Source organism: Monodelphis domestica, chromosome 4 (assembly GCF_027887165.1).
Source record: "Monodelphis domestica isolate mMonDom1 chromosome 4, mMonDom1.pri, whole genome shotgun sequence".
NCBI lineage: Eukaryota > Metazoa > Chordata > Mammalia > Didelphimorphia > Didelphidae > Monodelphis > Monodelphis domestica.
In genome coordinates this window covers 394,822,019-394,835,494 of record NC_077230.1, presented here as the reverse complement: position 1 = coordinate 394,835,494, position 13,476 = coordinate 394,822,019, and the positions used below count along the sequence as shown (strand labels likewise).

General features: G+C 43.9%; 1 protein-coding gene across 3 annotated transcripts in view; it reads left to right on the top strand.

Annotated features, from left to right (window-relative positions):
• Positions 1-13,476, top strand: part of KAZN (kazrin, periplakin interacting protein) — a 1,589,619-nt gene that overhangs the window by 1,496,394 nt on the left and 79,749 nt on the right. For all 3 annotated transcript variants that reach the window (XM_056825274.1, XM_056825275.1, XM_056825276.1), the window contains 3 exons: positions 2,030-2,219; positions 5,553-5,683; positions 9,861-9,911. In XM_056825274.1, the coding sequence (XP_056681252.1) occupies positions 2,030-2,219; positions 5,553-5,683; positions 9,861-9,911 (372 nt within the window). The remainder of the gene's footprint in view (positions 1-2,029; positions 2,220-5,552; positions 5,684-9,860; positions 9,912-13,476) is intronic.

Genomic DNA, 13,476 nt, shown 5'->3' with positions numbered 1-13,476 from the left:
ATCAGGAAGACTTGGGTTCAATTTCTGTCTTGGTTAACTAGCTGTGTGGCCCTGTATATATCACTTCACCTCCTCTTAGCCTCAGTTCCCTCATCTGTAGAATGGGGATAATAATAACACCTCCAATATAAGATCATTGAGGGATCAAACAAGACAACATATGTAAAGTACTTTGAAAACCTTCAGGTTAGTTGTCATTGTTGTGCTATTATAGGAAATGGTACATTCTGCAGTGTTGGCTAACCTTTTAGAGGGGAGGTGATGTGAGAAATGTCATTAGACGAGGGGGAAGGGAGCAGCCTGGCCCCACATCCCTTTGGCTTTCTAATAAGGAACTCTGTGCTGGGGTAATGGTGCTGTGCCCACAGAGAGGGCTCTGAGTTCCCCCTCTGGCACACGTGCCATAGGTTTACCACCATGAGTCCATAGAGATTAGAGAGTAGCTAATAATCTATTTGGGCTACAAAGTAGAAGCCATAAAGGGGATGTGAAATCAGGTTGGATGTCAGGAAGTATCTGATCATAAATCAGAGAATCACAGATTTAGAAGTAATCTTAGAGACACTCAAAATCAATTGCCCTTTTCCCACTACATATCATGAGTAAACTGAGGCACAGAATTTTTATTTTGAAGTGACTTGTAGGGAGGGGGGGGGGTCATCACACAGCTAGTAAGTGCCTGGGTCATATTTTGAACCTAAGTCTACCTGGCTCCCTGTCCAATATCCTTTCTATACTCCCCCAGCCCAACCCCCCCCACACACACACACTCATTCACTCACTCACTCACTGACTCAAATCATGTTATAATTCAGTACCTGAAAATTTCTCTAGAAAGGCCTTCAGCTAGGAGAAATTTTCAAAGCCAGGTGACAGGTCCCCAGGATGTCAAGAGGGATGGACTTCATTGGAGCAGTAACTGGACTACCCCTTTCCTGCTGGCCTTTTCCTCAGACCCAGAAAAAACCCAGAGGGCCTTGTTCCAGTCTGACCATCCCATTTGTCCTCATCTGGCAGTGCAGGGGTTCTTAGCCTAGCTATCTCAATCTCATTCCCAACTGAAGGAGACATGGTTATTTACTCCAAAGTGTTCTTTCCACTTTTGTAGACATTAATGAAACTCCTCCCAGAGACAGAATGGAGAGCCAGAGAACTGGACCCAGAGCCAGAAGCCCTGAGTTCGCATTCCACCCCAGATACTTACTAGCTGAGTGTACTTGGGCACTTTTCACTTTTTCTGCTAGGTTACCATGAAGTGATTGGCCTAAATGGCGTCAAAAGTCCCTTCTCGCTCTTACTTCTAAGAAGGTATCATTAGCCAGGGGCAGCTAGGTGGCATGGTGGATAGAACACTGGACTCATTTTCCTGAGTTCAAATCCAGCTTCAGACACTTAATAGCTGGGTGATGCTGGGCAAGTTCCTTAACCTTGTTTGCCTCAGTTTCCTCATCTATCAGATGGGCTGGAGAAGGAAATGGCAAACCACTCCAGTATCTTTGCCAATTAAAACCCCAATGGGACACAACTGAAACTACTGGACAATAATTTTTTTTCTGTTTTAATGTTACCTTCTGTCTTGGAATCAATACTAAGTATTGGTTGTTTCCAAGACAGAAAAATGGTGAGAGCTAGGCAACTGGGGTTAAGTGGTTTGTCCAGAGTCACACAGCTAGGAAAGGTCTGAGGCCATTTTGAACCCACAACCTTCTGTCTCTAGGCCTGACTTTCCATCCACTGAGCCATCTAGCTTCCCTGACAATAACCTAGAACACTCAGCTCTGATGCCACCTTCAAGGGACGTCATTGTTGACCACTTGCCCAGCTGCCTTTTCTCTGGGCCAGATTCTCAGGTCTCTGAGGGCATGGCCTGTGCCCTCCAATGACCATCCAGAAGAGGACCCATGGAGGTGGTTAGTGGAGGTCATTGGTTTTCTGATGATGGATTATGCGGGGGTGGGAAGGATGGGTCAGCACTGGCCTTAAGAGCCCCATGTAATCCCTTCTCTTTCTTTTTCTCCTCTCTGCTCAGGCAAAGCAGTCATTAGCTACCCTGACCAAGGATGTCCCCAAGCGGCATTCCCTCGCCATGCCAGGTGAGACCGTTCTCAATGGCAATCAGGAATGGGTGATGCAGGCGGACCTCCCACTCACTGCGGCCATCCGGCAGAGCCAACAGACGCTCTACCACTCACATCCCCCCCATCCTGCAGACCGGCAAGGTGAGTCCCCAGCTGGACCAGGAGCACTGGCTGGCTTTTAATGGATCTTTCCATTAAAGAAGAAAGCCAGCTCCCCTGGAGACTTATAGGAAAAAAAGCTCCCACATTCTGTTTCTCTGGAACTCCAGCATCTGAACCCACTGCCAGTGGTCCAAACTCCAGAGATCCATCAAAGGGGCAGTAGGACATGGTATGGTGGGAAGAGTATTGAATTTGTCAGAGGACAGACAAGGAACTGAATCCTGTCCTTGCTCCTCACTGCCTCACCAACCCCAGACAAATCACTTTACCCATCTTAGATTCTTGGAATCTTCCATCAGGGTTTCTTAACCTTGGGGGTCTCTGCAGTTGGCTTTTAAAAATATTTTTATTATTACATTTCAGTATAATTAATTTCATTTACAGCCCTCTGCATTTTATTTTATTTTATACATTTAAAAATATTCTTCTTTAGATGTGTAAGAATAAAATTAGGTATTATTAATTGCTCATGGATAGGCTGAGCCAATATTTTTAAATGACAATCCTCACTTAAATTAATTTACCTATTCATGTCATACCAATCAAATTGCCTAAAAAATATTTATGGAAATTGGAGGAAATTAGGTGACTAAGCATATAGAGCCCTGGACTCGGAGCCAGGTAGACCCAACTTCAAAGCCTATCTCAGACAGTTATAGCCCTATGACCCTGGGCAAGTCACTTAACCCTCTTCTATCATTATTTCCTCATATGTAAAATGGGGATCATTAAAAACACTTACCAACCAGCCTGGTAGTGAAGGTAAAATGGGATAATATATATAAAAGCACTTAGTACAATGCCTGGCATATAGTGGGTACTTAATAAATGCTCACCAAGATTATGCTGTTTAGTTCTAGCTACCACATTTTAGTAAAAGCATCTGTAAACTGGGGAGGGTGACCAGAATGGTGAGAGGCCTAGAAAGCATTCTCGTATGAAGATCGGTATAAAGAATAGATGTGAAGAGAAGACAGCAAGGCAGAACAGATGCAGGTTTGGACTCGGAGACAGAAATGCCTGGATTCGAATCCCCCTTTAGGCATTGACTAGCCATGTAACCCTAGGCAAGGTCCTAGGTCCCTTGGGACCACACTTCCTTCATCTGCAAAAAAAGGAGAGTTGGACTCATTGGCCCTTAACACTCCTTCCCAGCTTGAAATCTATAATTGGACTCATTCGTAGAAGACATGAGAGTTGGTTTCAAGCTACCTACTTGTTGAAGTTACTATGATGCTCCCTCGTACTCCTGCTCCCCTGGGACTGGATTTTCTATCTAAGAGATAGGCTCCAGCCCACCCCCTCCTTTAGGTTCTGGCTTCTTCTCCCCCGTCTCTATCAGGATCTCTCCGTTAACTCTTCACTGTGCTGACATGGCCCTCTGATTCTTGTTCTGGTTGGTGAGTTCCAGTGAAGCTTTTCTTGAGGACTTGCTCTGGCCCAGACGCTGTCCAGGGTGCTAGGGGCACCGAGCTGAAAAGGAGACATTCTAGCTCCTCCGAGCCCTCACACTTGGTTGGGAAAACAACATGGCCACATCAAAGGCTATACAAAATACATTCAAAATCAGTTCAAGCTCGTTTTGAGAGCTTTGAGGGAGCAGGTGTCCGCTTCAGAGAATCATTTCAGTCTAGTCCAGCAGGCATTTACTAAGTGTCTACTAAATGCTCAGCACTCTATTTGTTGATAGGGATACAAAATATAAAGACTAAAAAGAGTCCTTGGGGTAGCTGGGTATTATTCAATAGGTAGAGTGCCAGACCTGGAGTTAGAAAGACCTGGGTTCAAATCTGACCTCAAACATTTCCTATATTAAATTAAATTAAATTTTTTAAAAAGTAAATAAATAAAATAAAAGTTATATTAAAAAGGAAAAAAATAGTGAATCGCTTGATTTCTATAAGAACTGAAAGGAACTACACAAAAATATGTGGAGTGAAATGAGTAGAACCAGGAGAACATTATACATAGTAACTGAAACATTGTGGGATGATCACTTTGCTACTAATAACAATACAGTGAACCAGGACAATTCTGAGAGACTTCTGAGAAATAATGCTATCCACATCTAGAGAAAGAACTGTGGGAGTAGAAACGCAGAAGAAAAACATGATTTAATATTTGTTTATATGGGTATATGATTTGGGGTTTTCATTTTAAAAGATGATTCTATTACAAAAATGAATAATATGGAAATAGGTTTTGAGTGATCATATATGTATAACCCAGTGGAACTGCTTGTCGTCTCCAGAAGAGGGAAGGGAGAGAACATGAATCATATATTCATGGGAAAATATTTTAAAAATAAAATTGGATTAAAAAGCAAAATAGCCTTTCTACATTGGGAAGGAGTTTCCTATACTGGAAATTCCAACATGTTGATGAAGTCAAGAAAATAGAACACCAGGTGCTAGACCATGTACATGGCTCACCATTCTTAGAGTGCTTCAGAGTGTTCAGAGGAGGGAGAGGGCAGTGAACAGAATTCAAGACAATTTGGTAAACGTTTCTCAAACCTGATGTGATAGTAAGAGAGCCCAGCTTGAAGTCAGCAGGGTTCCGAATTCAAAACCCACCTCTTGCTAGCTATATAGCCTTGGTCAAGTCTTTGATAAGTCTGCTCTCTGAACAGCAGTTTCCTCATCTACAAAAATGGGGGTAATTTAATACCTATAGTATCTGTCTCATAGGGTCAAGTGAGATCATGGATATGAAGTTCTTTGTGAGTCTTACAGCTGTATCTTTTAACCAAGGAATAGTCCTTGGCCTTACAAAGATGTACATCACCTAACCATGGGACAAGTCACACACACACACACACACATATATATGAAATAGCTATAGCTATAATATCCAGTTATAGGCATTAAGAGAAGTTAGATGTAGTAGGAAAGAGTGCTGAATTTTGAGTTAAATGGCTTAAATTTAAATCCTTGGTCTGCCACTTACTAGTTGTGTGATTTGGGTATGTCACTGAACCATATGGGATCCCAATTTCCTCCTTTGTCAAACAGTATGGGAAGACCTCTAAGCCCTCAAAATTCCCTTCCAGCTCTAAGTCTCTGATTCCTGCTAGTTGAGGGAGTCTGAGTAAATCATTTAGCCTCTTGGAAGCAGAGTTGCAATGTTTGGGTGTTTTGGAAGGCAAAGGGGGTTCAAATTTAAAACTAAAAGAAGGAAAAAAGAACTCCATGGAGCAAGGGTGTATGTGTGAAGGGTGACCCTGAGGAAGGTCTTGGGGTAGATAAGGACAGTAGCACCACCATTGTTCCTTTCTATTCTCTTCCTTACCTATTATTTCCCAATTTCCAGCTGTCAGGGTGAGCCCCTGTCATTCTCGGCAGCCTTCCATCATCTCTGACGCATCTGCGGCTGAAGGAGATCGGTCATCAACACCAAGTGACATCAACTCCCCTCGTCATCGGACGCACTCCCTCTGCAATGTAAGGCCAATGAGGGTGGGGTTCTTTGCCTTCTCTTGCCCTTCATCCTACTCCCACTCCAATGGCTTCTCTCCCCCTCCCCACCCTCCACCTCAAAATAGAGCACTGGTAGAATGAGCAGAAGCAAGACACTCCTTCCTCCCTCCTTCCCTTCCTCCCCTCTCTCTTCTGCTTCCTCCCTCTCTCTCTTCTTCAGTGAGAACACTCTGACTTTTGTATTTCACTCTAGGCTGACTGAGTGAAATTGCCCAGCCCCTTTGGCTCATTTGCCTAGTACTCCATATTCCCTTTCTTTCAACTACAGGAGTATTGAGGTGTAGAAGAAAAGAAAAAAAATGGAGATTGTTTGCTATTGATGTCTTAGGGAACATAGGGAAGAAAATAATTCTCTGGTCTGGGTACCCAGGAGAAAGGCAGAGGCTATCCCTGCCTCTCCATTGTAGCCATGAGCAAGGAAGTCATTCTTGTCAACCTGACTCAGCATCATTTTCCATGTACCCTGATGGATGGATGGATGGATGCACAGATGGATGCATGGATGGACAGATAGATGAATGAATGAATGAATGAATGAATGAATGAATGAATGAATGAATGAATGAATGTAAAGGCATTTATTAAGTGCTTACAATAACCAACCACTGTATTTTACTGTAGGGCTGGAGATGCAATACAAAATCAAAAGGCAATGATAGTTCATGTCTTCAGAGTGATTACATTGCAGTAGGGGAGACAACACACATAAGCCATTGGTGGCCAGGGAAGCATATTTAGTTTGGAAAATTAAAAGAATGGTGAGCGTGGGAAAGTGAACTAACACACTTTTTCCAGGAACAAGGGCAGTTGATTTGATTATGATTACAAAGGAGGAGTTTCTGGCTGGGCACAGCAGGCTTCTCAGATATCAGCCTCAAAAGATTGGAGATCTAGCCTAGAATATCTTAGTTTTTGCCTTTTCTTATTGTGTACGAGAGAGTCAGAGTAAGCCTGATGGATAGGGGACCAGCCTTGGAGCCAGCAAGGCCTGGATTCAAACACTGACACATCCTGGCTCTGTTACTCCAGGCAAGTGCCTGAACCTCCCAATGCCCACAACCATTCTTTCTAGGTTATTTTCAACAGAGCTATCCAACTCCAACAGCCAGACTCCTAAGTACAGCCAAACCAGATTAAAATTTAATTGAGAATGTTTAACAAAATAAAAAAAATTAAACATGGATAATGTTAATTTGTGATTTTCTAAGTCAATAGGGTCACACAGGGATCTGTTTCTATTGAAGTTTGAAACCACCAATTTACAAGTAGCTAATCTGTGTCAGTAGAGAGAATTTCTACCCTGAGAATTCCCAAACCCATGAATTCACAAGTCTAGGGAAAAATATACAAAGATGGATGGATGGATGGATGGATGGATGGATGGATGGATGGAGAGAGAGAGAAAGAGAGAGAGAGAAAGAGAGAGAGAGAGAGAGAGAGAGAGAGAGAGAGAGAGAGAGAGAGAGAGAGAGAGAGAGAGAGAGAGGAGAGAGAGAGAGAGAGGAGATACAAAGACAAAAGAAACATTGTCTTTACCCTTGTAGACTTTCTAGTCTTCTTGGGAGATGCCATGTTTACATGGATAAACAAGCACAAGAGACTTTGAGAAAGAAGAAGGCATTATTAACAAGTGGAAGAAATCAGAAAGACATCTTGTAAAATGTGAATCTCTTGTCCAAAAATTTAGCTAAAATGACTTTAGCCTCTCCCAGCTCTTTGAATATGGTTTGTGAGTTTTGGTTCTTCTAAAGACACAACTGGCCCAGGCTGATGTCCTCCAGGCTACACAGATCTCCCAAAGGATCTGCCTGTTTGCAACCTTCTCCTTCTTTCACCCTCATCTGCCCTCTGTTTCTCTAAGATTCCAGATCCTCTCATGCTCTGGCCTCTATACATCAAGTAAGATTTGTATAGGCTTGGGTTGGCCCAACCAGAATATTGTTTCCACCTACACTTCAGGTAACAGTATGCCTTTAGCTGTAGGGTATTTTTTCAGGACGAGGAAGTGTCTAAACAACCAGGTTCCCCAAACATATGAAAGCTTTAGATTATTGTACACATTTCCACGCCTAGATACTGTTGTTCATCCTTCCTTTCAAAGAGGGTGGATGGCATCATGAGGATGATGTCTTGACTCATGCAAGAAATGGATTTAAGTGATGAGGAGTTGCATAAGCTGTAGTGAACACTCAGACCCCTGCCCTCTGAGTCAAAAGGACCAAGATTCTCTAGTCTTGGCCCTGCTAATCACAAGATGTTTTCTTTGGGACCAGTAGTTTAACTTTTCTTTGCCTCAGTTTCCTTATCTTTAAAATAAGGGTGATAATCACCTGTTTTCCATACCCCATGGGACTGAGATAATATATTTATAGAAGTACTTTTCAAAATGTTGAGTGTTGGGGCAGCTAGATGCTTAAGTGCATAGCATCAGTCCCCGAGTCAGAAGATCCTGAATTCATATCTGTTCTCAGACACTTACGTCTAGCTGGGTGACCCTGGGCAAGTCACTTAACCCCCATTGCCTAGCCGTTACCATTCTTCTGCCTTGGACCCAATACTCAGTACTGATTCTAAGACAGAAGGTAAGAGCTTTAAATATATATATATTTATTTATTTATGTTTATGTTTATATATAAACTGTTATGCAGATGTAAAATGGTAATGATAATAATACTTTCTATAGGCAAATCTCTCTCCCCTAAATTAGATGCCTCATTGAGGTTTCAAGATGTCCCCAAGGTCTCCAAGGCTCTGCCATGCCCCTGAGCACAAGCCCAGGCAGACTCCTAGACAAATTGGAAGAGATTAGATTTTTGGAGCTAGGCAATGTTCTCTGCCCGCCGCCCAAGGATCACCATGGCTAATTAGGCTCAGAGAGGGTTATCATCAGATGGCTGGCCACCCAGTGAAGGATTTTCTCAGCCCCAGCAACTCCTGAGGTCTCTATAATAAGGTTTTGAGGATGTTGTAATCTCTTTAAGTGGGAGGGCCCTCCCCTTCTATCACCCCACATACACATACTGAAAAATCATGGAATCTGGTGGACTTCAATGAATCCAGGGAAGCCAGACAATTAGCAAGCTCCAATTGCTTCATCCATGGGCTATTTATGGCAGGCGCTTGGGCAGAAGCTTTGAAACATGGGATTGTTGGTGTTTTCCTCTAGCTTTCATTGCAAGTATGGCTGGTTCCGGTTGCTGGGAGGCAGCTTGTGTCTAAGGTCCGCCATCTACTCTAGGAATTGTGGTCTATTCTCTAAAGAAGCTCCATGGCATCGCCTCTGCCTCAGAGGACCAGCTGGGGAATAGGAGGGCGAGGTTTTGAGTCCCACTTCGGACACCTACTAGCAATGGGTGACTCCCTCATTTTCCAGGGTGTCTCCTTCCTCTGTAAGATGAGAGGATTGAACTTCATCCCCTCGAGTCAGTGATTAAGGGTTTATTACAGCCTTGTTGCGTACTAGGTACCACGCTAGAGACAAAAAGAATGGCAAAAATCTAATCCCTGCCCTCAAGGAGCTCCCACTCTACTGGGAGGGACGACTTTCAAGCATCTCGTAGAGATGGAAGGTAATCTCAGAGGGAAGGAGGCCAGGAAGGCTGGAGCAGGTTCCCCATTGAGGAAAGATTCCCTGTGGAAGGAAGTCACTTAGCTCAGTCTTAGTATAAGAGCTTCAGGTGAGAATGAATGGGGACTAGCCAGCACGAAAACCCAGAGTTGGGAGATAGGTAACTAGCCTAGCCCAGGGGAACCACTGAGATAATTACCATTGTCTTTAGAAATAACAGGGCTGGTTCAAATCTGGCCTCAGATAATTCTTCCTAGCTATGTGACCCTGGACAAGTCACTTAACCCCATTTACCTAGCCCTTGTCCCTCTGTCTTAAAAAAAAAAAGAAGGAAGATGGGGCTCTACCTTCACTGGCAGCCTTCAAGCAAAAGCCAAAGGACTCCTTTGAAGGCATTTTAAAGATGGCAGCTGTTGAGATGCCGTCTACCTTGGGGATTCTCTGATTCTAATGGTGGAAGTAGGGGAATATGGGGTGCTTTCTCATGGGATATGTAGTCTCTCTGGGCAGTCTCTGGTCATGGGGGTGGTGATTATCTTACATCAACTGATTCTCTCTCCTTTTGCTGGTAGGGGGACAGTCCGGGACCCGTCCAGAAGAATTTACACAACCCAATTGTACAGGTAGGCTGGAGTTCCGCCAATCAGTCGGGGCCTCTTTGACCCAGTGCCCAGTCACCCTAGCCCATGGCACCTCTGCACCGAGGAGCTCTCATCTCATTCTCCTTTACAACACACCAACAAGTCCAGAAGGGGACTCCTCTCCCCCATCTGCCATGTGTGCAGCTGCAGGCAGCAGAGATGAAGGAGCGGGCACCTGGGGAAAGACTGAAGGATTTGGAACATTGGGACCTGAGTTTAAATTCTCCCGCCGATGTGATAGGCCGTGACGTAGTGGATAGAGGGCTGGTCCTGGAGTCAGGAAGACTCATCTTGTTGAGTTCAAATATAGCCTTGGACACTTACTAGCTGTATGGCCTTGGTCAAGTCACTTAACTGTCTGGGCCTCAGTATCCTCATCTGTAAAATGAGCTGGAAAGGGTAATGGCAAACCACTGCAGTATCTCTACCAAGAAACCCCCAGATCTCATGGAGTGCCAGACATGACTGATGTTTATAATCTGTATCACATGGATAAGTCACTTTAACTTCTCTGGGCTTATGTTTCTTCTTTATTTTACTTTTTTATTTTATTTTATTTTTAAACCCTCACTTTCTGTCTTGGAGTCAATACTGTGTATTGGTTCCAAGGCAGAAGAGCTGTAAGGGCTAGGCAATGGGGGTTAAGTGACTTGTCCAGGGTCACACAGCTGGGAAGTGTCTGAGGCCAGATTTGAACCCAGGACCTCCCATCTCTAGGCCTGGCTCTCCATCCACTGAACTACCCAGATGCCCCCATTGTGTTTCCTCTTTAAAACAAGAGTGTTGAGATGTGCTCCCTCCTTCCATGTATGGCTTATGATCGTTATACTCCAAGTTTTGCCCAATATTATCGCAGTTGCTGTGGGAGCATTTTAGGTAACCAGTGTGACCATAGAGATTTGGGGGAGCTTGGGCCCCATGATAATAAATGCCTTTGACCTACATTGTATCCCCACTGAGTGCACAAATGAGCTAATTATATCTACTGATGGAATATTAAAGACAAGCTTTCTGGTGGGGAACAAAAACAAAAATTTTAAATAAAACAAAATAAAGGGATTGGACTCCTTGACTTCAGAACCCGCATGTGGCTCCAGATTTCTCACTCTGTAACTGAGAAGGTTCACAATGCCAATTAAAAATATATATATTAAGCACCTACTATGTTTTGAGCACCATGCAAAGGCTAAAGCAAAGCAAAAACAAAAAAACAGTCCCACCCCTCAAGTTGCTCACAGTCTAATGAGGAGACAACAGCTGTGTACTAACAAGCTCTAAATTGGAGATAATCAATAGAGGAAATTATGGGCAGCTGGGTGGCACAGTGGCTGGAGAGCCAGGCCTAGAGATGGGAAGTCCTGGGTTCAAATATTGCCTCAGACACTTCCTAGCTGTGTGACCCTGAGCAAGTCACTTAACCCCCATTTCCTGGCCTTTACTACCATTCTTCTGCCTTGGAGCCAATACACAGTATTGATTCTAAGATGGAAGGTAAGGGTTTAAAAAAAAAATAGAGGGACGGCCCTCCAGTTAAATGGGGTGGGGAAAAGCTTCCTGTAGAAAAGGAGATAAGATAATAGTTCAGGGGTAATTAGGTGGCACCATAGTGCACAGAGCACTGGGCCTGGAATCAAGGAAACTCATCTTCCTGAATTCAAATCTAGCCTCAGATATTTACTAGCTGGGTGATCCTGGGCAAGTCACTTAACCCCATTTGCCTAAAAAAGAAATAAGAATAATAAAAATAGGTCATATTAATAGATAATGTTGAGATTTTCAAAGTGTTTTCCTCATGATAATTGCCCTGTTAAATGGGTAGCCCAAGGATTATTATTTCTCCCATTTGACGGATGAGGCAACAAGAGTCTAGAGAGTTTGAGAGACTTGTTCAAGGTCATGCAGCCACTCAGCACCCAAGATGGGATTTGAACCCAGGTCTCCATGTGCAGCATCCTCACCCTTCCACCACAAGACCTTTCATGGAGCTGAAGACCCAGCCAGGCCTTGAACCAGAGCATCCCCATTCGAGGTCCTCCATTTAGAATCTTGACTACGTCATCCATTCCCAAACCCACTCTACAACTTTATGGAATCTTAGGGTTGTAGGTCCAATTCACTCATTTTATAGAGGAGGAAACTGCGGTCCAAAGCTGGAGAAATCCTTTCCCAGTGTCCATGGAAAATATGAAAGTCAGGATTCCGCTGGGGAAGCTGTAGGTGGCAAAGCAGGATGAGTGGTGACTGTGAAGTCAGAAAACGTGTATATCTAACTTCTCCTGGCCTCGGTTTCCTCATCTGTAAAGTGATGAACCTCTAAGGTTCTAGCGTTGGACCTCTAAGGTTCTAGGGTTGAACCTCTAAGGTTCTAGGGTTGGACCTCTAAGGGTCTAGGGTTGGCCCTCTAAGGTCCTAGGGTTGGACCTCTAACTTTCTAGGGTTGGCCCTCTAAGGTTCTAGGGTTGGACCTCTAAGATTCCTTCTTCTGAATCTAGGATTTTAGGATTTCCTCTGATGCTTAAACCTGTGGAACATTCTCCCTCAGGAATTAGTAGTCTAGAAGGCAGTTAGGTATCTGGAGATGGGAGGATCTGGATTCAGATGTGGCCACAGACACTTCCTATCTGTGACCCCAGGCAAGTTACTTCACCTCCTCTGCCTAGCCCTTGCCCGTCTGTCTTAGACGGAAAGTAAGGATGTTTTCAAAAAAGAAGAAGTAGTAGTGGGTTCCCTCCCCAGCACTGGTTGGGAATGCCTGGTACGGACTTCTGTTCAGGTGCCCTGAAGTCTTCCAACTTGGCCATTTAGTCCTTCTATCCAAGACCAGATCAACCATGTGTACTCACAAATATGGCTCTCAGGGAGCTCAGAAAACTTTTGAAAAACCTAAGAAAATGGAATTGGAATCATCATTTCATAGGTTTTTAGATCTGGAGCTAGAAGGAACCTCAGAGGCCACCTTGTCCAACCGCCTTATCTTAGCCAACAAAGACCTATTTCTCATTTTTGCTAATAAGTCATTTTCAGTCACGGCTGACTCTTTGTGATGCCATTTGGGGTTTTCTTGGCAAAAATACTGGCCTGGTTTGTCATTTTCCTCTTCTAACTTATTTTCCAGGTGAGGAAACTGAGGCAAACAGGGTTAAGTGACTTGCCCAGCTAGGAAGTGTCTGTGATTTGACCTTTCCTTCTCCAGCTCATTTTACAGATGGAGAAACTGAGGCAAACAGGGTTAAGTGACTTGCCCAGCTAGGAAGTGTCTGTGGTTTGACCTTTCCTTCTCCAGCTCACTTTACAGATGAAGAAACTGAGGCAAACAGGGTTAAGTGACTTGCCCAGCTAGGAAGTGTCTGTGGTTTGACCTTTCCTTCTCCAGCTCACTTTACAGATGAAGAAACTGAGGCAAACAGGGTTAAGTGACTTGCCCATCGTCACACAGCTACTAAGTGTCTGAGGCTATTTATTCCTTTTTTGACACCAGTTCTGAGGCTTTAGTCTTATAACTCATCCCTATAGTGTGCTTTCCTCCTTCTCCCCCACCTTGCTTCAA